A 27,277-nucleotide genomic window follows, 5' to 3' on the forward strand; every position below is an offset into this window, starting at 1 on the left:
TCTCAAATCCAAGACAGGAATTAGGTGGCTTCTCTTGGCCGAGATGTAATGCCTGTCCCAAGATGAGGAGACCTAGAGGAAGGCAGTAAAGTGGGGCAAATCTTTGAAGGTGTTTGAGGGGTTGGTCGTGGATGGAAAAGAGATCCTGATTGCAAAGCCAAGGATAATAGTACAAGCCAAAGGAAAGCCTATTTAATGAGATTGGCCATGCACTTGCAGGAAAACCTTTTGAGAAAAAAGCACAGCAAAGTCTGCGGGACCACCTCCCTCTGCAATGGCTATGTTGATGGGGGCCATTGCTGATACGGTGTGGGTGTTGGATTTTGGGAACCGAATCCTATTTTAGATGCATTGTGAGCTGAATCTTATTTTAGATTGACTCATGTAAGGAACCCCGTGGTGACTCTATAAATCAGAAAGTTCGTTTGCATTGCAAATTGCTCTTTCCTAAGTAATCTTCAGCTCCTTAATTTTACAAATTGTATATTGGAAATCTTTTATTTCTGTATATTGGTTGTTGCAAAGTACACTTGGAGGACACTTGGGGCCCATTTCAACCATGGAGTTTGGGGGTCTTGTTGCAGTAAAGTTCTTCTAGTCAATCCTTCCCTGGGGTTTGAGGACAGTCTGTCCTCCATCTCTGGTGGAAAGCTGATGGCATTTGCCTTCCAGGTTAAGCCCCAGTGAGAAAGTCACTGCCAGGACCTGCAAATTGAAGGAGAAATGGACCTCAAAAGCTTCAGAGGAGACTGAAATGTGTTGGCTGATTAGAAGGTAGAAGGTCAGAGAGACTAGAGAAAACTCAAGGCTTGAGCTGAGCCTTGGGCTCTCATTACGGAGGGGAGGCTAAAGTTTCAGAAGGAAATTTTGATCATCAGAAGTGCCTGTAGGAGGTCCTCGACTCTAGCAACAGATTAGATCCCACTGAGAAAGGAGAGACTGTTGTGCTGCAGACCGGTTTTCCAGATGGGTTTCAGGAGATGATGCAAAGGCTTTGTCTGAGGGTGAGATGGATGAGTCAGTCAGTGCCTTCTTTGAGTGGATCAAATATCAGTAGACTTGGATCTCTTTGTCCTGAGCACCTGAATGAAAGAGGCTGTGTGGGGGGTGAGAGCCCAGCTCCCTGAGGGACACAACTGAGGTGTCTGTCTAACAATGGCCTCAGCACTGAGGCTTTCTCTTATCCTTTTATGTCAACTCCCAAAGCCATGGAGCTGAGCCTTAGAAACATTGTTCAAAAGTCATATCATAAGTTATGACCTTTCTTGAAGTATTTATAATGACTGATTGGATTTCATAAGTAAAGCCAGATTTGCATAAATTAATAAAATATTTCACTGGGTAGCATCCTTTCTCAAGTTATTGGGGATCCTGTGGTGGGGGGACGGGTGCTTCTTCTCTTGCTGGGTTCATGAATCTAACATTTCCACTGGGACTGTGTCCTCCATCCCAGCCTTGGCTGCTGAAAACTGTGCTAAAATGTCACTGAACTTTGCAAGTTACTGAATTTGCTGGGGTATTACTTAAATCTCCAAACCTAATTGGAGGTGGATGTGAGAGAAACACTCTAAGACCCACACTCGACTTGGGAAGATTGGGAAAGAGTCCCATGATGTCACGTCCCTGCTGGGGCTTGGTGGAAAATTTATACAAGTATCAGTAATTATTTAACAATCACCTTGTCCTAAACTTTTATACCATTTATACAGTGTTTAATTTACATTGATTTCTTCATTTTACATGTAGTAATTAATTTTGTCTTACTGACAGATGATTCTCAATGACTGATTTCAAGACACATTCCGGACAGGTACTTTTTAACCCTTCGTTTTGCTTCAAAAAGCCTTATTCTACTCTGGGGTTCTGCCAGCTATCGCAAAGCAATTTCTGGAGGGGGGGTCTTGGGGGACCAACCTGTGTGGAAGCAGGGAAGTGGGAGGTGAGTTTTCATGTAGATTGTATGTTCACTTAGGGTAGCTTTGGGTGGAAGATTGGGAGTTGGGTTGGGGAGGTGGTGCTTAAATCTCCCCCAGTTAACCCTTTTCTCCTCTTAGTGAATATTGCTTTAGGCTATGCTTGAGTGAACTCCAGGATATTAGAAAAAATTTTCTTTGCTTTAGAAAGCAAAGTAGAAATTCCCAAATTCAATTTGAATCAAAAATCGGGGGGAAGTGATAGAATGAACCAAATTGAAAGGCAAACATTTTTTGTTATTGATGTCACGTTTCGATCTCTGTTACATGTGTTGTAAATGTAATCTGTCCGAAGGTGAGAGCTTCAGAGACAAGTGTTTAAAATGGCAGTGGAGCCACAGATAACAAGTGAGCTCTATGGTTTAACTTTACTTGTTCAAGAAGTGCTTGTCCACTTCAGTTGTCCCTGGGAGATGTTGGAAGAGGGATCTGCAGTCAAAACAGAGTGGGGTGCATTTTGATCTGCTATGCTTAGCTGTTTCTCTTTATATATATATATTTTTAAAATTTCTTCCTTCCTTTCATTCTTACTTTGTAATCTCTAAGTATGAATTCATATCTATTTGGTTTAAAGTATGTACATCTCCAGAGTTAAAATGGAGAGAAAGCCTATAGTGGACATTTCTTTTTTTTTATTATACTGTAAGTTTTAGGGTACATGTGCACAACATGCAGGTTAGTTACATATGTATACATGTGCCATGTTGGTGTGCTGCACCCAGTAACTCGTCATTTAACATTAGGTATATCTCCAAATGCTATCCCTCCCACCTCCCCCCACCCCACAACAGGCCTCGGTGTGTGATGTTCCCCTTCCTGTGTCCATGTGTTCTCATTGTTCAATTCCCACCTATGAATGAGAACATGCGGTGTTTGGTTTTTTGTCCTTGCGATAGTTTGCTGAGAATGATGGTTTCCAGCTTTATCCATGTCCCTACAAAGGACATGAACTCATCATTTTTTATGGCTGCACAGTATTCCATGGTGTATATGTGCCACATTTTCTTAATCCAGTCTTTCATTTGTTGGACATTTGGGTTGGTTCCAAGTCTTTGCTATTGTGAATAGTGCTGCAATAAACATACGTGTGCATGTGTCTTTATGGCAGCACGATTTATAATCCTTTGGGTACATACCCAGTAATGGGATGGCTGGGTCAAATGGTATTTCTAGTTCTAGATCCCTGAGGAATCGCCACACTGACTTCCACAATGGTTGAACTAGTTTATGGTCCCACCAACAGTGTAAAAGTTTTCCTATTTCTCCACATCCTCTCCAGCACCTGTTGTTTCCTGACTTTTTAGTGATCGTCATTCTAACTGGTGTGAGATGGTATCTCATTGTGGTTTTGATTTGCATTTCTCTGATGGCCAGTGATGATGAGCACTTTTTTATGTGTCTTTTGGTTGCATAAATGTCTTCTTTTGAGAAGTGTCTGTTCGTATCCTTTGCCCACTTTGTGATGGGGTTGTTTGTTTTTTTCTTGTAAATTTGTTTGAGTTCATTGTAGATTCTGGATATTAGCCCTTTGTCAGATGAGTAGGTTGCAAAAATTTTCTCACATTCTGTAGGTTGCCTGTTCACTGTGATGGTAGTTTCTTTTGCTGTGCAGAAGCTCTTTAGTTTAATTAGATCCCATTTGTCCATTTTGGCTTTTGTTGCCATTGCTTTTGGTGGCATTTCATTAAAAAATTTTTTTGGGGGGGAATCAATGCCTTGGTGCCTTAGCATCACAGGATATGACTATTATAGGACGGTCCTGTTATTATTAATGAGGAGGACATGTATCCTTCATTTTGCAACTTTTCATTCTCAGTGACCTTTTAAATACGGAAACTGTTGAAGTCACATTTTAATATTAATGAATGATGTAAAAGGTAAATGAAGTTCAAATTATTCTAATACCCGCATGTTAGGATCTGTGTCTATATCCATATCTTCTCCATAGGCTTGTCGTAACTTTATAAGTGGCAAAGGGATTTGAGTGCAAAGCCCCACAGATGAGGGCCATCTGCTAGTGGCTGCAGTCCACTTAGCGGATGGCACCACCCTGCAGCAGGGAGCTTCCCATCTAGACACGTATGTTCTGATGCTTTCGGTCATTATTCTGACCTAGACATTCACCAAGAATGAAGAAACATTCGTTTGGCGAGCAACATGTCTGCATTTTGGGAAAGTTCGCCATGCCGTTGCCCAGCCTGGCTTCTTGCTGGATAAGCTTTGGGTTGGAGCCCTGAGGACAGCAGGTCTCAGATCTAGTCATCGTCTTCTCCAGCCTCCTGCTACTGCATTCTGTAGCTCTGTCACCCAGTGCGAGAGTTTGGCCCCTTTGGGGATTTCTGCCATTATTTTTTCAGAGAAGGTATTCAGCTCTGGTTTGGCTTGTAGCAACAAAGGTCTTTTTGTGTCTCACGATTCCTCTCCCTTCTGCCCCTTCTTTCATCCCCGTGGCATCTATTATTACCGTAATGTGACTAAGGGGGCCTTTCCCCCGTCATGTGACTCCCCAACTGTCCTGGTGGAAAATAGTATGTTCTCTTTTCCTTTACTTCCATCATTTCCACCTAAGCACAGCATAGCAGCCTCTGGGGAAAGAAGCGTGAGCCTGTGCACACATGTTCACGACTGTGTGTACACGTGTCTAGGAGCATGAATGTGCACAACGTGTGTTTAGGCAGGAGTGCATCTTTGCAAGGTGTGAAGGTGTGCTCATGAATGTCCCCATGTAATGTGTGAATGTGTGCATGTGCAGGCGTGTGCGTGCTTCTGCGTGAAGCCGTCAGTGTGTACGTGTGGATGTGTGACTTTGCCGATCAGCGGGCACAGCTGTTGATCATGCACTGTCCAGACCACAGTGCTTTAGTTCCTTCTAGACATTTTCTCCATCTTTATTTGTGTTAATTACTCAAATGGCAGTTAGTGGCTCTGCCCCCCGTTTGGTCACAGTCTCGTAGTATTTGAGGGATGGTCACGTATTCATCAGATTTCAATAAACGCTTTCCAATATTATTGCCCTTGTTGTATCAACTGGTGCCTGCCCTTCGACGTTACACCTGCAGGAGAATTCAACCACATTTGGGTGCATTTCTGAAGCAAGGCCATTGATGTTCTATGTTTAAAAAAATTAATTAAAAAAACTCAGATCTGGGGAAATTCCAGCAGTCAGTCTCCTTTTTTTATCCTAATCTCTTCATAGTAATGCTCACAAGTACCCTTGGTCCAGACAATTCTTCATTCATTCTCCACCCCCCACCACACTCACACCCAAACTCCCCACCGCTGGAGATTAGTCCTTTGTGAATCAGTGCACAAAAGCTTTCTTAAAGTCCCAGTAAATTATACCCCTGGTTTCCCTCTTGAATTCCTTTTTGTTACTTTTTCAAAATATTCTATTAGTTTTGTTACATATGATCTCCCTTTTGTGAATCCATGCTGAATATCTTTAATTAAATCATAACTTTCCCTATTTTGTCCCTGATTAGTGTTTCCAATATCTTCCCCACTGCTCAAGTCAAGCTTACTGGTGTTTAATTTCTTTGATCTCCCTTAGAGTCGTTATTAAATATAGGTGTTGCATAAGGGCTCTTGGCCACTGGTGCTTCTCCCGTTTCCCTGGGTGTTTTTAAAAGGTATTTGCTAACCGTTCCCCTGTTTCCTTGCCTCCTCTTGCACAAATTCTAAGATGGTTCCCATCTGCTCCTGGAGTTATCAGTCCTTAGACACTCTAATTTCCTTCTCACCTGTTCTGCTACTAGGCTGATTTCCTTCGGAAATATTTTCCTCTCCCTGGGAAATGCTTGTCTGTTGCTGGCATCTGCTTTCATCTTCCCTTTATGGACAGGAAAGCAAATAATTTATTTTTCATTTTCTCTAGAAGTCGTCATCCCTCCTTCCAATCACCTATGTTCTATGTATGCCTCCTTGTGTTTTTAAAAGAGCATTATAAACCCAGTTCCAGCACCTCCTTGCTAAGACCCCAATTTGGAAGTGGTATTTCCTTTCCAAAGGGTTGATAGCATCACCAACTTTTAATTTGGGGCAGGGAGTGCTGACCCTTTGCTAGCGAAACTGTTTTGGATGTCCCCAGCTGTTCTACAGCAAGCAGCATGAAGTCTTGAGGCTTCCCTGACAACTGGTGCAAGAGGGACCTGGCCCCATCTCCGGGTTTTAGGGAGCTGTAAAGTTTCCCACGTGTCGCTTTGGAAATCTCTCATCTGAAGTCAGCTTCAGCCGGGAAGTTTGCCTTCACTTTTCTTCTGCTCAGTGCCTCCAATTTTCCTCACACCTGAGGGATGCATCGGTTCTCCTATGGCTCGCTCCCATTCAGGCTGTACTGTGGGCTCATCCTCAGATGGAATTTCCTTCCTTTTCTGCCTGTGTTCCCAGGACACAGACCAAAAAGGGCTGCCCTGTGCAGAAGGTGCACACTCACGGGCTTTCAGATGCTCTTAGCTGCAGGTGCCCTGTCAAGGGGCTGGGCGCACAAGAAGCGGTTCCGAGTCCCCAACCTGCGGCCGCGTGGAAGCCTCCTCAGATGGCACTGTTCCTCTCAGCTTGACCTCATTTCCTTTTCCAGTACAACCCAGATCTGCGTGCTGAGACATCACTCTCAGGTAGTAAATTCTACACCAAATCAAAAGGCCAAATCCTTCCTGCAAACCCACAGGCGCTCGACCTACATCACACCAAGGAGCCTGGCCCCGATGGCTATCTCAGGGCCCCTGGGCAGGGGCGGCAGAGGTGTGATCCCCCACCCCTCCAGCACCAGCTACTGGCCTTCTGCAGGAGAGCAACTTCCCCAGATCAAGTGGCAGAAACGACATCAGCCAACGTTTCCACAGAGTATGAGTCATAAATAGTCCTTTTGACATTGTTTCACATCAAAAGGCAAGCAGCCTGTACTGTTCCCCGTCCCTCATCCCTAACACAGAAGTGCCTGAAATTTGCCCACAAACAAGGATTTGAAATTTTAAAAGCTCAATAAAGATAGTCAATAGACACATTCGAGTCAGTTTTTAAAAAGTGTTTTTAACTGGGTCAAATAGCATGTTACTTTGGGAAAAAATAAAGATCATTTAAACTGGTTCTTTCAGTTCACATGTTTTTGAAAACCGATTTCCTGGTGCAGACCTAGTTCGAAATATCATCCAGCAGTGCTGATGATAAACAGGTGGGCCCAGGGTTTCCTCTGAACTTTAGGGGGTTCTTCTTCACTGTTTCTCCGATCACTGTTTCTCCACTGAAAGAGACTATAGTCCCTTCACTTCAGGGCGGTGGGGTAGGATGGCTGGGGTCCTGATTCCATAGTTAACCAGGATCAACCCTGGGTCTTGAGCCACCTTGCTGTATGCCCGACAGCTGCCCCAGACAGGGAGGACAGTCCTCTGTCAGCCTCTGAGCAATGTTCCAGAAGCAATTTATAGATGGACTTGGTGAGCAAAAAGTGAGAGTCACAGGTGCTTCATAATAATTACTTGCACATTTCCAGAATCGGACATTCTGTCATTTAATAGACCTAAAACTAAAAAGCTTTTGTCTGTGAAAGGTGACCAATAGAAACAGCATTTGGATTATATGATATCCCATAACTTAATCATATGGCTCTTAAGAGGAGGACATACACAGCTGTGTCTCACTAATATGCATGCAATATGTGTAAACTGATACGCTTTAATTCTAAACTTGTTTTTAGCAGGAAGAAAAAAGCATTTAGATGAGGAACATTAAGATTCAATATTAACCATTTTTTCCCCTTTGGGCAAAATTATTCATCACTTGATATTTATTAAAGCAGCATTTTGCCATGTTTTTTTTTTTTTTTTTTTGCTATTGTGAGAGGCATCCTGCTACTGATTTTCCAAACAGCCTCAAAGTTATGTGGCAAAGTGAAAAAGACAGGAACAGCCAGTAGCCCCTTTGGGGTCACAGGAAAACAATAGACTTGAAAGATACACACTTGTTCTTTTGAAGCCCGAGAGTCATCCTAACCCCTAGGACCTAGTGACAGGGGCAAAGTTGGAGTAATTAATTTAGAAGGGGGCTGACTGGTTTTCCACCTCTCCTATTAAACATATTTGATTTGCCTATCCTCTCTGACTTTTTAATTGTTAGTTTATACTGGTTTAATCTGAAATATTTACGTATATTTGCTTTGATAATCTTAACTTAAAAAAAAAAACTAAGACAAAGGAATTGTAGATTAGAGACTTTATTTTCAGGGCAAAATGATACGGGTAAGTGAACATCAACTGACCAGAAATTATTTGCTTCTGTCTGTTAGACACGTAATGGAGTCATTTAACTAGTCAAATTAGGAGCTGCAGAAATGCACCATGCTTCATTACTGAGTTCGAATGGGCACCATTTTACATTTACGTCAAAAATTATCTCATAGCAAATTAATGTTTTCATTGTGCAGCAAGGCTGAAGCTATGCAGTGTTAGCGGCATCTAGAGGCCATTGTGAAAATACTTCAAAGGGATGATCTGCAAACAAGGACAAAATGATCAATAGATGAGTGGTAGTGGTGACAGCCCTGACCCCGTTTGAAAGTAAGAATAGTCATTGAATCAGATTGGCTGTCTTGGTGACCATATGAAGCTCTGAGGGGCCATGACGGTTTTCCTAAACTTGGCCTAGAACTAAATGTGCTGAAAGAGCCCCAAAGATTTCTCTCCTTTTCTTGTTACTCTTTAAGTCCTGAAAATATCTGTTTTTGTTTTGTTTTGTTTTGTTTTCACAGTTTGAGTTTGCTTTTTCTTTTACCTATGGACTTACATTATATCAGAATCTCATATTTTAGCTGATGAGCATTTATGTAAATAAGCAAGGAGAGATATTTTTCCTCCCACATTGTAAATTGGCATCCTTAGAATCTTTCTTTTGTCATTGGTAAAAACTTGCTGTCCGTAGAAAGAGGCAACACATGACACTGTTTCATCTTAAAAAATACTGAACTGGGTAAATCCTCCATCCAAACAGATGATCAAGGTTGGTTGTTGTCCCAAGAACGTCAATCTCTGCTCAATTTAGCGAGAAATCATTTTAAATGAAATAGCAAAGCCCTCCCCAATGAAAATATGTGTTAAAATGATCTGCAAGTCGTCAGTGACTCTGGGACGTTGGAGCATACTGTCAGAGCAGAAGCAAAGGAGAGAATGGAAGCATATAAATAGCATTGAGAACTCGAGAATATTTCAAGACAATATTGATGTCTAAAATATATGTGAATGACTGCATAATGATTGAGGCAGACATAATTCAAAGTACAGTCAGAATCTGGCCTCCAACTCAGAGCTTTAAATTCTCCAAAAGACATCTGTTTGCTGAGAAAGCCTCACCAACAGCTGCGCCACATAAAGGGGAGAACCCGGGATAAGGTTGGGAGTTGGCAGGTAGGGGAGCCTCACAGGGGTTAGGTGGGGTCCTGGACGGCGGGCGCCCACCTTCACTCCACAGGTATTGGAAGCGGGGCTGCTTTGGACAAAGGTGAGGGAGGTGCCTGTATTTCCTAGAACCAAGTAGCAAATGTTGCCTGTGTGTTTCATCAGAAAGCGCCCCAGTTTTCAGCATCTCCAAAGGCCCAGTTGGGCACTGCGCCTCTTGGATGCTGACAAGAAGATTTGACATTACTTCTCTGGTCCTTAACTTTGTTTACCCAGCTGCTATTCTTCCGATACTTAACTCTTTCACCTTGCAGAAAGCAAGGGGTAGGGAGGAAGGGAAGCTCCAGGTGTGATTTTTCAGAACAAAATATAATGCTGTCATTTATTTTAAAAAAAGAGAATAAGCACGAGGAAATTGAATAGCACCCATTTCACGCTTAACTGTGGTTCACAAATGATAGTTTGTAATTAAAATGCTGTCTGCAAACCTATTCTGCAGACCCCAAAAGAAAACTTCCTCAGAATGCTATCAACTCTCCAGTTTCTGTAAAGATGCCGTATTTTCAGATTTCAAAGAGAGGATCTCCTTTTGAAAATAAAGAATTGTTGGGTATCATATGAGCCTGCTAAGTACAGCATTTTAAACCCACGCTGTGTTGAAAAATTCAAGAATTTGGCAGTGACCTTAAGGCCACAGATAGGATAATGAAAAATGGGGAGATGAGGGCAGTGTCTGAAGGAAATTCTCTTTTGTTCTAACAGAAGCTTTGTGTGTGTGTGGCTTAAGCAAGTGGTTCAATAGAATTTCTTTGAAACAGAAACAAAAATGCTAAGAGCTGGTTACAAGTACTCTGGTCTTCTTTTCTCCTTAAAATGCAGGAAGAATTTTTACCTCTTCTCATGAATCTTGTCTGCTGAAACGTCTCAGTCTTCATGTTATGTTTACCAAGGCCAGGCCGGAGGATCCGATAATTTATAACCATTCCTATTGGGTTTTATGTAATAACTTTGGAACTCATATAAAGTAATGATCCACAAACTCTTTTAATGTTCATTATAAAATATGAAATATTTCTCAGAACCATTGCAATTATGTGACCAGACATAACTGTTTCACACATGAGTAAATACAGGGAGGTTTAACATAACTTTATTATCTTCCTGTCTTTTCTTCTCATTGATGTGATAATACTGTTTTAATATTTTTCTAAAGAAAAGTTAAGTAATTTTAGAATCTCTACTGAGGCCCGCTTTATTGGCTTTTGTAATAGAACTCTCAAATCTAATTGTACTTATGCTCAGACTGACACCACTAAATGTTGCGAATGGAAGGGAAATGCCCCCCAAAGCTGTGTATTCTGTAATTATCGATAGATGTGTCTCTGCTGACGAGGCCTGGGGATCTGGGGAGAGTCGGGGAAGTAAAGCTGAGATGGCAGCAGGCATTTCCGCCGTCATCCTGAGGCCCCCGTGGATGCAGAGAGGTGCTTTTCTAAGGAGTGAATGAGCCCCGTCGTTCCATAGGACTCACCAGGAAACTTTTCCCCATTTACTGTGTGTGCTGTGTCTGCCTCTCCTGGGTCTGGAGTCAGCAGCATGCAACTTCTAGTTTCGCAGAAGGCCGATCTCCGAAGGGAATTTTCCTGGGCTTCCTGTCCTAGTGATCTGAGCTGAGTGGCATTGTTCTGGTTGCTTGACCTTCACCTGGGGCGTGGGCTTGGGGTCATCCCTGGTGGCTGTAAAGTCTCCTGCAGCGATGGAAGCCAGAGAGGGATTATTCTGGAAACCCACTTCTTACTCCCCACGTGGGCAGTGGAAGCTGTAACACCAAGGCGGGGAACCCAGTGACAGTGCTGCGTCCACTCTTGATGCCCTATCAGAATCCAGGATTCTCCCAGGACCGAATGGCAACTATTTCTAGCCTAGCAAGGTTGGGTGAAAACGATTAAACATGAGGGAAGGTGCTGTTATGTGGGCATTTCCAAGTCCTGGAGAGGAGAGAGGGTTTCACCATGCTCGACTCTTTTATCTTTCTTGTTTTTAGACAAGTGTTTCTCAAAGTCTCATGTGCAACCAGATCCCCATGGATCTTGCTATGATGCCGATGCTGACTCAGTAGTTCTGGGGAGGACCCTCTATTCTGCACTTCAGCTCCGGGGTCATGGCTGTGCTGCTGATCCAGGGAGCACACATTAGCTCTGGGTGTAGCATCTGTCTTCTCACTGCACATCTGCTTTCAGGGAGACAAGCAGACACAGGGCATGGAAGGTTAGGTGGGGCCCTCTGAGAGGCCTATGAGGACAATGAAAACTTGAAGAGTGGCCTGACGGCTGGAGCCAGCTCACAGTTGTGTTTTGTTTGACTTGTGCGATATTACACTTTTGCTTTCAATTGGTTGCACACAGTTTAAAAATGAAAGATTTTTAAATTTACAAATCCAGGCTTTCAGGTTCTCTTGAAAAACTAGAATGTCCGGGACAAGAGACAGAAGACAGGTGAGAGTCACTCCCTTAGGGAGGTGTGGCTCTTCCCTTCTCCGCCAAGGGGTCCTGCCCAGCCTGCCTTGCTCATAACACAAGAGTTTGCAGACAGGGAAGTTAGACCGCAGGAAAAGAGAGCCACTTCCCTGGCACACACAGGGCGTTTGCAATGGTAGAGGCTGCATGCCCCCCTGCTGCTGGCTCTTGTCTGGAGTTTGCAGGAATGGAGAACTCTTGCCCCATCAGAAACCAGGATTCACCTGCGTACTTTAGCTCTGCCTTCTGGCAAGTGCCATCTTCCTCTTTGAGGAGCTGTTCCTTAGCTCTCTAGTTCTCCCAAGCAAGCCACTAGAGAGGGTGCAATTCCCAGCTAATTAAAGGTCTTGAGATCCTCCCCTCCCTGTCGCCGATGCTCCTTTGAAAGGAGAGGGCTGTGTGAGAAGTCTCCCTGGCTGCTACCTGGCAGCAGGTGTGAGCCAAGGGCTGGTGCCCAGGCTGCGTGGGGCCCAGTGGGGAGGGAGCCTGACCTGCACCTAGGTACATCCAGCAGGTGTGACTGCCAGGCATAGTAGTCACCCAGTTCCTAGGTGGGCAGTATTGGGGATCGTCACAAAATCTGGAATGTTCATTAGTGCATGCAATCATCTGATCATCTTCTCACTTGGCCCTCTTCACTCCTCACCACCCCCCTTATTCACCCTATCCCCAGTCTCTCCTGGAAACTGGTGGGTTGTGTTGGAGTCAGATGTGGCAAAACACAGCCTAAGTCAACATTTGTTGTTCCTAAAGCGAAAGAACTGTGGAATGCTTGTATTCAAAGGTTTCTCCATGACTGCAACTGGTTGAGTGATGAAATAAAGGCGAAACCAAAAAGACCTTTCTGCTTCCCTGGGTGGTGGCTATCTAGGGCTTTAGTTCTTTTAAGCGGGTGATTGTTGCTGTAATGGGTCTCAGTGCTATTGGGGCGCTGACTGAGGCTTGTTTTTTTTCTGCATGAAGACCAGGAACCCAGTGCCCCCGAAGGCTGGTGGCTTAGGTAAATTTGAGGGCTGGCCTTGAGGCAGGCTCTGCTGAGCTCTACACTTCAGCTGTGTCTGCCACCCTCCCCCCCAAACACCCGCCACGCTGGGCAAAGCCACTGTGCTTACAGCATTGACTTTCTTTATCCCCAAGCAGCATTCAGGGCTAAATTTTCAGAAGTTTTTATTTCTGAATGCTGGTTAAAGGCAGAATCTTCTGCTGCCAAATTTCTCAAGCTGTCACCTGCACAGTGAACAAGTGAGGAGTGGCCTGAGGCATCTGGCTGTGCTCCTACAATGAAGCACTCTGTTCTTAGGGACTTTAGTACTGGGTACATTTAGGGAGTTAGGAGGACTCACAGGACACTCAGATTGACAGCTCTCAGCATTTGGCTGCTGGTTGAATAAATCTCACACGAGTTAAAATTTGTACATGTTCTCCCATTTAAAAGATGGAGTAAAATCAGCACTTAATGGGTCTTGTAGAGTATTGCAATGACAGACTGCATAGGGGTAGCCAGGTGACTGCAAGAGCTTCCTGCTGTCTTCGTCATCTTCTCAGATAGCTTTGCTCATTTCTGTTTGTGAATATGAATAAAAGAATCTATTACATATTGCATTCAGAGAAAATGGTATGTGGTACCCAACTGTGGCCACATGCAAGGGGAATGCCATACTGAGAACCCAGCATGCTGATTGGTACAGGGAGCTGGAAGTCACTGAATGGGGAAGGGCTGGAGAAACTGAGGGTGAACTCAGCCCTCACTTCAAAGGAGTTTGCCGTCAACTCAGAGAAATGGAGCTAAACCATGCAAGCCACATTGCTACCCAAGACATGGGTGGGAAGGGAATGAGGCTGGGGAATAGGGCAGATTTGAGCTGGGCCTGCAAAGATGGGAGGGTTTGGCTAAAACCTAGAATTTTACAGATTTATCCAAGGGAGGAATCTAGCAATGATCTCCTTTTGCTCTTTAGTGTCTTTTCCTCTGACTGGTTAAAGATTCCCTGTTCATGTTGGCTTGGTGGCTTACACCTGTAATCCCAGTGCTTTGGGAGGCTGAGGTGGGAGGATCGCTTGAGCCTAGGAGTTCGAGACTAGCCTGGGCAACATAATGGGACCCTGTCTCTACAGAAAATGTAAAAATTAGCTGTGCGTGGTGGTGCACACCTGTAGCCCCAGCTACCCGGGAGGCTGCAGTGGGAGGATCACTTAGGCCCAGGAGTCTGAGGCTGCAGTGAGCTGGGATTGCACCATTGCACTCCAGCCTTGGCAACAGAGCAAGACCCTGTTTCATAAAAAAAAAAAGAAAAAACCCACTTTCATTGACGTCTGCACATATTTGAAAGGGCTCAAAAATGAGGCAAGTTTTTGCTTCCGCAGCAAGATAGAGTTCTAGAGTCCTGGAGACCCTCCCCTTGGTTCTTCTCCAGTGCTGTCCTTGGTGTTCCTCAGAGGAACAATTGCCTGGTCTTCTGAATTGGGAACTACTTAGAATAAAACAGCTGCATTTTATATGATGAATTTAATTCTTTTCTAATGAATTTTATCACACTGCTTTTTGGAGCACGTACTGGAATATGGCAGTGCCGGACCATTTTCTAGCATAAGAAAGTAAATTAACTTAGGATTGTGAAATCACATTAAAACAATATGAAAACTCTGCCATGCTTTTGGTTATCCCCTTGGCTGGAGCACACTGCACCATCTCTACCCTGCTGGAAATGTGCAGTCACTCTGTCTCCCTGTGCCCTGTGCCCTGTGCAACGACGATCATGGAACTGTTGGCTGTCAATGTTGTTGTGTGTACAACCGGAGCAGTGAGGTTAGTTCCTCTGCAGCACACTCTCCAGAGAGTCAAAGGATGTCATTCCCGTCTCGGCAGGGACGCAATCATACATCTGCTCTCTGGTCTGTGACACCTCACTGTCTACTTTGGCTGTGTCCCTGGGCAGCAATGCCTGTCATCATTTTATGAGGCACAACAGAAAGCCTGGTTCACCCTTGACACTGCGGGACACACAAGGCCACCAAGGCAGTGTCATTAGGTGCCCTTGGACTTGGAGGGCCTCGTTCTGATGTTTCTGCTCCGCATGGGGTCAGTCTGAACCATGGAAATTGCAGGGGAGATGTGAGGGCTGGGAGCATGGCCTGACTGGAAATTGAGAACCTGCTTTGAAGGCCTTTCTTTCCTTTAGTTATATCCTTTACAAAGCCTCCTTCTCCTGGAGTTAATTCACAGACAGTCGTGGCCAGCCCTTTTGCAGGGACACTAGAAAGAATCAGCAGGGTAAATATTTCATCCGAAACCACAGAGATGCTGGCATTGCTGGTGTGAAAAGTGGAGAAAGAATACACTCAAAGTATGTCCCTGCATTCTCCCAGTGACATGTCTTGACCACATGTAGCCAGCTGGACCCTCCAATCCAGGAGCACCTTAGAAAGTCAGCGGCATCTAACAGATTGGGGGAGAGTTCTGGAGAGGGTGCTATGTGGGTTTAAGCTGGAATGTGATGTCCTGTAAGTCACCAAAACTGCCTCAGCTTTAGTATTCTCTGTGTAATGACTATGAAAATAGAATCTACCTCAAAGAGTTAATCACTCTACACACTTGGAGAGTCCACAGGCAATGAGGCTTCAGGGAGATCACTGAGAAAGCAGCAATGTCCAACAGGCAGCCGCCAGGAGACCCTGAGCTAAAGCCACCTCTCCTGTGGCAGTTGGAAGACCAAACTCTCTCGGTATTCCTGCCACTGCTCCGATGACGTCTCGATCTTTCCTACTGACCCTGTCTCCCCTCTTTGCTCTTCTGGCACTCCTCGGGGCTCAGCCCCGCTTCTCTTTCTCTTCTCCCTGCACTCTCTTCCTGGGAGGTCTCATCCTTCCTTGCAGATTTCACGCCTCTCTTCTGCCGATGATTCAAACAGGCGCCTGCAACTCTCTTATCTTCTCCAGAATTTCTTCTCTGATGTTCTCTTTGACTTCTCCACTTTGACATCTCACAACCTCAAACCTCAAACCTTCCAGTTATACTTGATTTCTCCTCTCTCTCCAGTCCACCAGAAAGACCTGTTAATTCCATCTCAAAAAGAAATCAATCCAGAATCTTCCTTCCCTTCCATCTGCACCCTGAGGAATGGGCATCATCTCTTACCTGGATTATGCCAAACTGATCTAACAGATCTTACCCAAACTTTTTTACACCCTTCAGCTAGAAGGAACTTCTGGAAATGTAAATCAGACCATATATCCTCTTGTTTAATACCCTTCAATGGCTTTCCGTTTCCCCCCGTTTTTTTTTCCTTCAGATCATGTCTCACTGTATCGCCCAGGCTGGAGTGCAGTGGCACAATCTCGGCTCGCTGCAACCTCTGCCACCCAGGTTCAAGTGATTCTCCTGCCTCACCTTCTGAGCAGCTGGGACTACAAGTGTGCATCACCACGCCTGGCTAATTTTTGTATTTTTAGTAGAGACAGGGATTCACCATATTGGCCAGACTAGTCTTGAAGTCCTGACTTCAAGTGATTTGCCCACTTTGGCCTCCCGAAGTGCTGGGATTACAGGTGTGAGCAACCGTGCCTGGCTTTTCCGTTCCCACTTGATTAAAACCCAAGCTCCCCTCAGCACAATGCCCAGAGTGATCAGGTCACTGACCAATCTTCAACCTCATCTCTCAAGCTCTGCTCCAACTCACAGATCTTCCCTCCGATCGTTAAACACCCCCAGCTCTTTGCTGATACCTCAGGGTCTTCGAATATACTGTTCTCAATGCCTGGAATGAATGACAACCTCTCTCTCTCTCTCTCTCTCTCATACACACACACACACACACACACACACACACCTGGCTTTGCCTGGCCAAATTTTTCTCATTCTTTGATGATTTCTTACCTTCCACTCAAAAATGGCTATTCCTCTGTTATTCCCTCTCTGGGTCCCTTTTTAACTTCTTAGCAGTTATTAAAAATTATGTGTGTTTGACTTCTTCCTCTTTTTTTTTTTCTGGTCTGACTCTCCCACCGAATTGAAAACTCTAACCAGTCACAAACTATATCTGTCTTGTTCACAGCTTAGCCCCCTTCTACAGTGACCAACCCAGAGAAGACATTCAGCACATATTTCTTGAATGCATAAATGAGAAAATATACAGAGACATAAACTTGCTAACATTTGTCCTAGTTGGTAGGTACGTAAGTAAACATTCATTTTTACTCCTGTTTAAAATAGGTTTCTTGTATCTGGACAGTTTGTCAGCTCTCAGGTGGGTCCATTAGGGATGTTGAAGTTTTGCTGTCAGGAAATCTGACTTTACCATTTGCATGGGGATTTCTTAGAGATTCTTGAACTCTTGGGCAAAGCTGGTGGTGATGCAGTGTATTAGTCCATTCTTGCACTGCTATAAAGGAATACCTGAGACTAGTAATTTATAAAGAAAAGAGGTTTATTTGGCTCACAATTCTGCAGGCTGTACAGGAAGCATGGCTGGGGAGGCCTCAAGAAACTTACAGTCACGGTGGAAGGTGAAGGGGAAGCAGGCACATGCTTCTTACATGGCCAGGGAAGGAGGAAAGGAGGGAGGTGGGAGGTGCCACACACGTTTAAATGATCAGATCTCATGAGCACTCACTCTTGTCATGACAACACCAAGGGAGATGGTGTTAAACCACTAGAAACCACCCCCATGATCCAATCACTCCCACCAGGTCCCACCTCCATCACTGGGGATTACGATTTGTATTAGTCTGTTTTCAAGCTACAGATAAAGACATACCCAAGACTGGGTAATTTATAAAGAAAAAGAGGTTTAAAGGACTCACAGTTCCACATGACTGGGGAGGCCTCACAACCATGGTGGAAGGTGGAAAGCACGTCTGCATGGCAGCAGGCAAGAGTAGCAGTGCCAGCAGGGGAAATGCCAGGCACTTATAAAACCATCAGATCTTGTGAGAACTCACTCACTATAAAGAGAACAGTATGGGGGAAACAGCGCCCATGATACAATTATCTCCACCTGGCTCCACCAGATTATTACAATTTGAGGTGAAATTTGGATGGGGACACAGCCAAACCATGTCACTATTTGACATGAGATTTGGGTGGGGACACAGATCCAACCATATCATGAGTGCAAAGTATGGCCTATAGAGTGAGCACTTGGACTCACCTTTCTGCAGAGCCTGATTATGTTCAGTCTTTGCTCCTACCCTGTTTGACACAGGGGTGTGTGCGTGTGTGTGTGTGTATGTGTATGTGTTTATCCTCTTCAATAGATATCAATGATTTCATAAAGCCCCATCTATACCTCCTTTGAAAAAGCCACAGATGACTAGTCTAAGGGATTTGTTCACAAATGATAGTGACAGGCTGGTCACTCGGCCTATTCGTGGAGAAACAATTGTTGTTTTCTTGTCTCTGGAGACCTGCAGATCTTGTTACTTTTGAAGATAAACCAGGCAGAAGGAAGGAAAACCCACATGATGGGAATCCTTCAACAGCCATGGCAGCGTGCAGTTTCAGCACCCAGGCTCTCCTTACAAAAACTACTGAGTGTCGGAGCATGCACCCTTCCGAGAGACGTTGTTTGACTATTTTACCTAAGAGCTGTCACAAAGAAGCCATCTCTGATGTTGGGAAATGCTGTGATGTTGACACCCCTGGTTCTACATGGATCCCTCTCCAGCCTGTCATCTCCTTGGCAGCATGGAAATAAAAATATATGTATCATTTCATCCCGGGGACTCTGCTGTTAAAATATATAAATGAAAGAAATTGACTTCAGGCCTCAAAATAAATATATAACACAGTAAGAACTGATAAACTAATAAATATCTATCACCATTATATTTCATGATTTCCCAAAGATATCTGAAGAGCACTTAATTGTTACTGAGTAATCAATTATTCAATTAACCTTCTTCTCATTGAATATATATTTGATACAACTTTTTGAAGCTTCAGCTTTAAAAGGTTCCTATCGATTGAAAGTTTCAAGGCCATATGGCCTGAGTATTGGATTTGTGCCATCATGATTGACAGTAGCGGCTAGTAATCACATGCAAATATTTCAGATGGTGTGAGTTTCAGTGAGGAGGCCACAACGGTGATGTTCATTTTATAGATAAATATATTTATGTGCACGTGCGTACATATACATACACAAAATCTCTGCCTCATACATGCTCTGCAGCAGCCTTCTGCATTTACACATGGCGCCTGTTTCCTTTTGTGCAAACATTGACCAAATACAGGCCCCACTCCAGACGTGAGCCCAGTGTTCCGAAGAGTAACTGCATCATCTCAGAGGCCACCCGATGATTCAGTGATTGGAATTTTGGAAGTCTTCTATTTAAACAAGATAAGAGACCAGCAACGCTCTCAAATTCAAAAATTAAATTGCATGAGGCTTGGAGTTGCAAGTTGAAAAAAAATCATTTCAATTCAAAGGAAATCTTTTCTGCTCTGTTTTGCTCTGGTTTACTTCTCTAGACTCTTCTTAGGCAACCTTAGGTGTGTAAGAGACTACATTGACTGCATCTCTTAATTTAATCTTTCTTCTGATGATAGATTTTTGGGTGAGTGTGCAGAATTGAATAGTGGTCATGATATCCTTGTGTGATATAAGTCAGCAGATGCAATGCAATGTTCAAGAACCCTTTGTGGTGTCCTGCAAAGGAAAAGGCTGGTATAATGGGTTTGTAGCCCATCCCTAGAAATATGTAGTCCTGTGAACACTGTGTTATTAATATAAACAGGTGCAAGCTTTTCGAGGGCCAAATAAAAAATAAGTATCAAATAGGTATAAAATGTGTGTTCCCTTTCACCCAGCAATTCTACTTATTGGAAGTTTTTCCAAAGAAAATTATCTGACATGCCGGGGAAAGACTTTCACATAAGGATATTAATCAACACATCCTTTATAATGAGGGGAAACTTAGAATCAAACAACTGACAAGCCCAAGAATAGGGGTGAAGCTAAATTAGGCACTTCCACATGAAGAAACACCATGTAGCTATAAAATTATATTGCAGAGGAATAATTAATGACAGGGAGAAACATTGATATTACCTATTACATTTAGTGAAAAGCTGTGTTTGAAGCATACATTTTATAAAAACATTAGATAGTTATGCCTAGAAAAAAAATTTGGGGTGAATTTACGTTCAGAATGGCCGGGGGTTGTTTCTAGATATGGGGATGGTGGGAGATCATTCTTCCTTCTTTGTGCTTTTCTTTTTTTTCCAAATATTCTATGTGTTTGAGTAACCATCCCCTGACGACCTCGAGATTAACATAACTTAATAGCTCAAAGCTTAAATTATTTGATGCACCCAACTTTCCCAAAAACAGCACGTGACTGTGGAGTCCCTCCGACGCCATCTCCTGCCCTGTGCTCTCTTAATTCTGCCTCCCGGCTCCCGGGTGGAGACAAAGTGCTGAGCTGTGGGTGCTGGGATGGGCCCCCCAGAAGACAGTCATAATCAAGATATTAGCAAAGACTTTCTGTCCTGAAAAATGCCATAAACAGACTCGGTTTGACCTCCTTAATGCAGGAGCACTTTAGTAATCTGTGCCTAATGATTTTTTACATTAAGTCCCAGCTTGTGTTGGGCCCTTGTGAGGCACAGTAATTTAAGAACAGTCATTTTGCACATTCCGATCTCATTATGTTACATTGTTACTGAATAAAGACTGGTATTATGTTGCTCCCATAAAGGGCAGAAGTGGCCTGAATTTTATCTGCTGAACGAATCAATCTGGATTATGTCAGTTGAAAAGAATTGTGGATTGCAGTCTCTCCCGCAGATGGGGGGGATAGTTTTTTGTTTTTTGATTTCTTTTTTTTTAATGTATCTGGTTGTTCCGAATACATGAACTATGATAATACCTGGTGGTGACTGAGTGGTAGTTTTTCTCTCTTATTTTTCAATGAAGAGTGTACCAATTATCATTTCAACATAACGTATTAGGAGATCAATTGGAAACTGAAAGCCATTTCCCCATGTTAATGCTGTGTTGTGTTTAAGCCGCCCTGACGGCCAGTCGGGGCTGTGGGAAAAGGCTGAGCAAATAATGAGGAAAGAGCTTAGAAAATAGACAAGGGTGGGGCTTGGCAGGGGATGTGAACTATTCATCAACAACTCAACGAGGATGATGGAAATAATAAGACCTCCTTAAAGAAAAAAGGGAAAGTTTTTTCTCTTTCTCTCTTTCTTTCCTTTTTTTTTTTTTTTTTTTGAAGAAATAGTTTCCCCTTTGGGGAGGAAGAAAAACACATTTAACCCTAACTTTGTCCTGCTTCTCCATGAGCTGATTTTAAACTTCCTGAAATCAGCCAATACTTCCCTTTGAAATGGATAGTGCAGGTTTAAACAGTGGGCATTCTTTAGCAATCAGTTTAAGAAAACAGTGTCTAATTTCGTGTCCATTCCTGCAAATTTCTTAGCATGTGGTAGTGTCATTTAATATCTAAGTACAGTAATGCTGTGCTTTAACTTAAGAAAATGCAGACAAATCCCCTGAGTGAAATAATTTGTGTGATCTTTGAACTGACCATGAATAAAATCAAGCCCTTACTATATGCCCTTTATTTATACAGTGGAGAAAACCTTTGAAACCCAAAACTCTGCAGGATATGGTATATGCCTACAGTATGTTTCTTAAAATAATATAACTCTATTGCATTTCATAAGTTTCCCCACACTTCTCCAGCCGCCATTATACGACCCCTTCCAAATATTTACCTTAGAAATGAATAGGCTTTTCTAATATTATTGCATTCAGGAGTTGCTAAATTTCTATTCAGCAGACCTAATTCCGCCATCTGTAAAGTTCTAGATTTTATAATACTTATAAGCTGTTTCTAATCTATTTTTACTGCCTTGTTCTGTCCTGAAATGTCAAAGAGTGCAGAATTAACATGACAGTTAAGAAACTTGGCAAGGTTTTACAGCAGACTGTGACATTAACAAAATACAAAGGAGAATGGTGAAATTAACATTAATGTATGCTTGCAGACACTATAAAAATCTATATGTCCATGATCAGGGAATTAAAAAATAGGCATGTTTTTAGGATGATGCTATTAAAGACAGATCTTTACTATGAAAGGAAATTTCCATATGAAAAGCAACTTACTAAAAGTAATGCCATAATCCCCTCTCTGGAATGAACAACAGGTTTACCGTCCTAGGTCAAGTAGGCATATGGCTGTCTCTGGCTGCCAATTTTTTTCTAGGCTTCTTTAATCTGTGATAAAACTGCTTTGAAAGCACTAATAGCATTTTTTCACAGCTGTGAAGGAGATCATATGATACATGTACCTAGAAGGGGGATCATTTGTTTAGATTCACAGATTGAAAAAATAAATCATTTAAGGCTCACTTTTAATTTCATCATGGGAAGATTTCAAATAGTGCTATCTAGAGGAATTCTTGCTGAGTTCTCTCTCTCTCTTTCTCTCTCTCTCTCCCTCTCCCTCTCCCTCTCTCCCTCTCTCCCTCTCTCCCTCTCTCCCTCTCTCAGCAGCTGCTAGAACCAGCCTGTCCTGTCCTAGTTATTCCTCGGTGACTGTAGTTGTGTAAACTGTAATAACCCTGACCTTGGGCTGATGGACGCCGATTTAGGAATCTGCAGTCCTGGCGTTTGAATCAGGCCAGGCTGCTAGAGGGCCGGGTGGATGGAGCCTGGGACTGGCTCTGCAGGCTCAGAGCAACAGGGGCTGGTCAGATCCCAGACTGAGGCTCCACTCTTGCTGTCTGGGTGATCACAGGCCAGTTGCTTAACTTCTCTGAATCTCACTGGAAAATAGACGAATCAAAAATAGCCACCTCCATGGGTGGTATCTGTGAAAGGCATGTATGTCTATAAAGTCCCTGGCACGTAGTACCATTTGTGCGATTGTTTTTGTTTTTAATTGGATAGTGGTGAGAATCGGGGAGGGTGGGGATGAGGGAATAAAATCCTGGCTTTTGAACACACTCTGCTCCCTGTGGAGTCAGTGTGGCTGGCATCAAAGAGCACTTTCTGCTATGAAGATCTCTGATCCTGCGTGTACTCTGGACCCTTCCCGGCTGGGAGGGCTGAGGGCTAATGCCCAGGCTGCCAGCCCAGTTCTTGAGCCCGGCAACTTTTCACTTCACCGCCCCGGCCTCTGTTTATCTACCTATAAATAGGTAACAATAGTGCCTCCTAGAGGCTCAGGAGAGCAAACCGAGTTCATCAACAGGAAATGCTTCAGGCCTGGAAAATAATATCCAGTAAAGAAATTAAAAGAAAGTTTAAAAAATGCATAAGCAGTGGCCAGGCTCCGTGGCTCATGCCTGTACTTTGGGAGGGCACTTTGGGAGGGCGAGGCAGATGGATGACCTGAGGTCGGGAGTTCTAAACTGGCCTGACCAACATGGTGAAATCCTGACTCTACTAAAACTATAAAATTAGCCAGGCGTGGTGACACATGCCTATAATCCCAGCTACTAGGGAGACTGAAGAAGGAGACTTGCTTGAACCGGGGAGGCAGAGGTTGCAGTAAGCCGAGATGGCACCATTGCACTCTAGCCTGGGCAACAAGAGCGAAACTCCATCAAAAAATAATAATAATAATGATAATGATAATAACAATCCCTAAGCAGTAATGTGTTGTTTGAAGAGCTGTCTTGGGGGATGCCTCTATGTTGCTCCCTGCACACAGCAGACCGGGGGGGTCAGTGGAAGAAGCTTAGCTCAGCTCAGCTGAGAGATTCATGGCCCTGTGGCCTGAGAGAGCCTGCCTGGGATTGGGGTTTCACAGGAAAATCACCTTTGCTGCGTTTCCTGAAAGTGGCTCGTGAAAATCCTGGTCACTCAAAGACCATGTGACTGGCCCAGGAGGGTCTGGTGCTGGGTAAATTCTGTTTCGAAACCATCTGGAGATCCTTGCTTCTGCCAAAAGACACCCTTTCCATGTCCATTCCAGGCTCGAGGGAACAAGCCAGGTTTCCCTTTTGCTGGACAAAGTGCTCCTAGAAAACAGGTTAAGGGGATCAGCAGCAGCGTGGAGACATTTGGGGTTTGGGTCTTTGGGGGGCCCTAGGCAGCAGGCACAGTCACTAGGGGATCAGAGGGCTGAGGGGAAGGGAGGGGTCACTGTCTGGAGACATTGCACATTCTGGTGCACTGCATGGACAGGTGATTCCTGGTGTGTCTGGGGTTCCTGTGGTGGCCCCTCTTGGGAGACTTTATTTGGGATCCTGGGGTCCAGGCTGGGGCCCCTGCAGCCCCAAAGGGCTCTGAGAAGGGACCCTCGGTACATCTCACCTAGGTACCCATGAAGATGGGGCTACACCAAGTTTGTTGCTTTAGGGTTGATCTAGACAGAAGGTGCCTATCTGCAGACGTGCCACAGACACGCGTGTGTATGCTCGCTTACTGATCACCGCTCACCTGGTCTCCCAGGAGGTTCCGAGCTTAGGCCCAGCCCTCCCAGCAGCAGGTGCACCGCCTCCCCCTCCCCCATCACTCAGGACGCCTGAGCTGCTTCTCATCTTTGATGAGGTGGCTCAGGTCCTGCTGCTGGGTTCCTTCTCACATCAGAAGCTGGCCGGGTCCGACAGGTTCCCTCCTGCCCTCTCTTCTTTTCTCCCTCCCTTTCCCTGCCTCCTCCCTCCCTTCTACTCCCTCCTCTCTTTCCTCCCCTCTCCCATCCTCTGCTGGGGATCCCGGCAGGCACTGGCTGTACTCACGTCCTTCCACCAGTAGATGGCGGCCTCTGCACAGAAGTGGAACCCATATTTCTATTACTATTTGGGCTTTGAGAGGGGACTTTCTGAGCCTCAAGGTGGGGTGTTCTAGGAACAGCTCTGGGTTCTGGGGGTAGCAGAATCCTCAGAAGCCCACACATGGGGTAAGGCGGGAGCTGGAAACCTCGAGGATCTAGTTTCCCTTGCCTCAGATCTGGGACCCAGAAATACCTTTTAATTGCTTCATTTGTTTTCTTTGTGTGTATATATATAACATATATACACACAAAATATATATATTCAAAAATATATATGTAAAATATATGTATGTGTATATATATGTATGTATGCATATTTTAAAAGATTTATTCACATTGAAAATCCAGGATATTTTACAGAGCATAGCAGACAATTTCTGGAAAAGTCACAAGTTGTGTTAACCCTGGGCTCATGTCTCCTGGGCCACAGGGGCAGGTGCTGAGTATCGCCTGACCCTTGGGGCAGCTGTTCTCAGGACTACCTTGGTGTAAGCTCTTGCCTTCCCCAATTCTCCCAGGAATGCAAACTGTGCTGTGAGCTGGGCCCTCTTGTCTAAACTAACCTCGTTAGCATCTCACAGTAGCACAGCACCGAGGACTAATGACTGAACACATGCTGTGTGCTGTAGACCTCTCGAGCACCAGGTACTGTCACCATCTGGATTAATTTACATGCCTGAACAGGTGTAATTATCCCCAGCTTACAGAAGGGGAAACTGAGGCTCAGAGGAGCAGTCGCCTGTCCCAATAGCAGAGCAGGGTGACTTGCACACAGGCTTGCCTGGTGGAAAAGCTGGGTTAGTGCCTGGCTGGCCCTTGGGTGCAGGGAGGGGGCACCTGCACTCTCCCACGCTGTCAGCCTCTCCCTCTGTGTGCATTAGCTGCTTTCTGTGTCCATCCGGGAGGCCTCGCCCATGTCGAAGCTGCCTGTGAGTGGGAAGGTGGGTGGTTAGGAGACCTGAAATGCCGAAGTGTCCCCAGCGGCCTGGATCAAGGTTAATTGAAGGGACTGACCATGGCTGTGTATAAAACAATGTCAGAAGACTCGCTCTTAGCTAGAGTTTTTTCTAGTTTTTTTTTTTTTTTTAATTAATGAGAAGTGAGGTAATCTCACCTTTTCAGATTCCCAGACTAAATGAAGACCTGTCTGCTCTGGAAGCCCAGAACATGTCAGGTTGTCTTAGATATAGAGTACATGAACAGCTCCCAGCCTATTTACTACAGTACGAGATAACAAGAGCAGAGCAGTAGTGTTAGTATACACCCAGCATGTCTTAAGTGCTTGCAATGTGCTAAGAACTATGCTGTGAAGGTCAAACCCTATAAGGTATACATTGTTATTAGCCTCATTTCATCGATGGGGAAATGCAGGCTCAGAGAGGTTAAGTAACTTGTCTAAGGTCACACAGCTGGTAATCAGCAGGGCTAGATTTGAAGCCAGGTCCTCAGGGCACCATCCTTTCAAGGAATTCTATCAAAATGGCATGTAATTGGCTCTAAAATAACTGGAGTGCCCTTCCGAAGTGCTAACTGCTCCAAGCTATCTGGATTCTTCTTGGATGTTAAATGTGATGTTAGAAAAAAATTAATTTTTTAGTGCATGATGATGGTCTTGGCCACATTTTCTCTCTCTCCAAGAAATAAATTTTTGCAAAATTAAGATATTTATTTGCCCTGGAGACTCTACCCCGTGTAGAGATTCTACAGTGGGGGCTCCTGACCTTGAGTTTGAGGGGAGGGGGTGTGATTGACTTTCTTTTGCTTGCTAGGACAAGTCCTGCATCCCTGGGCCAATCAGGGGCCCCTGCTAGAATTTTCTGCCTAATACATTGCTAACCCTGTCCCAGGCCAGGCTACAGGTGCTTCCTGGTGTGTCTGAGTTTTTGTGTGTGGGGGCGCCTTCTGGGAGCTTAAAAGCTCAGAATCTTGGCGGCCAAGTTGAGGGTCCCTGCAGCCCCAAAGGACTCTGAGGAGGGACCCTTGTTATGCCTCACTCAGGTACCCGTGAAGATGGAGCCACCCAAGTTTGTTACTTTAGAGTTGACCCAGATCTGCGGTGAGGGGAAGCCGGCTCCAGTCTCTGCGCTGCCTCTCACTGCTGATGGCTCCCTGGGGGCTCGGCGTGGGTCTCTTCTATGAGGCGAGTCACATTTGCCACACCAACTTAGAGGCCATGTGAAGGGGCCGCGTGGGAGATGCCCAGTTCTTGGCTGGTGGAAAAGTCGTCTGTTGCTGTGATCACAGGAGCTCCCAATTCATTCCGCCTTCTCTAAGCCAGCTCCGATTCCTGAGGACCAGCTGTGCGCCCAAGCCTGGTTGGGGCGTTTCTGGTTAATTAGGAAAGGGATCCTATACCCCAAATGCCCAGAAGAAGGAGCCAGAGGTTTAGAAGGGCCAGGCCACAGAGGAGCAGCTCAGCGAGGGTGGTCTCTGAGCGGGCAGCGGGGGCAAGTGGTGTCAGGGGACCCCCTCACACTTCTGGGTGCATTGTGCCCGTGGTGGCCCCTGCCCCTGGAACTATGGATGTGGCAGGCCTGGAGGCTTCCTAGAGCCCAGCCAGATCATTCCTGGAGGGAAGGGGACAGCAGGAGCAATTGTCCCAATGCCACAGTGGGGCGATGCACAGGCGGCTGGCGCTCCCTGTCTGTTTTTGGAGAGGAAATGACAC

The 27,277-nt window shown here is 44.7% G+C and overlaps 1 protein-coding gene across 14 annotated transcripts in view; it reads left to right on the forward strand.

Annotated features, from left to right (window-relative positions):
* ZNF536 (zinc finger protein 536) overlaps positions 1–27,277 on the forward strand; it is a 487,963-nt gene that overhangs the window by 417,286 nt on the left and 43,400 nt on the right. The window contains exon 7 of one of the 14 annotated variants that reach the window (XM_055235807.2): positions 1,771–1,810. The exons of the other annotated variants lie outside the window; for them this stretch is intronic. Within the exon in view, the coding sequence (XP_055091782.1) occupies positions 1,771–1,784 (14 nt within the window). The 3' untranslated portion in view covers positions 1,785–1,810. The remainder of the gene's footprint in view (positions 1–1,770; positions 1,811–27,277) is intronic. 14 annotated transcript variants of the gene reach the window in all.

Source organism: Symphalangus syndactylus, chromosome 13, assembly GCF_028878055.3.
Source record: "Symphalangus syndactylus isolate Jambi chromosome 13, NHGRI_mSymSyn1-v2.1_pri, whole genome shotgun sequence".
NCBI lineage: Eukaryota > Metazoa > Chordata > Mammalia > Primates > Hylobatidae > Symphalangus > Symphalangus syndactylus.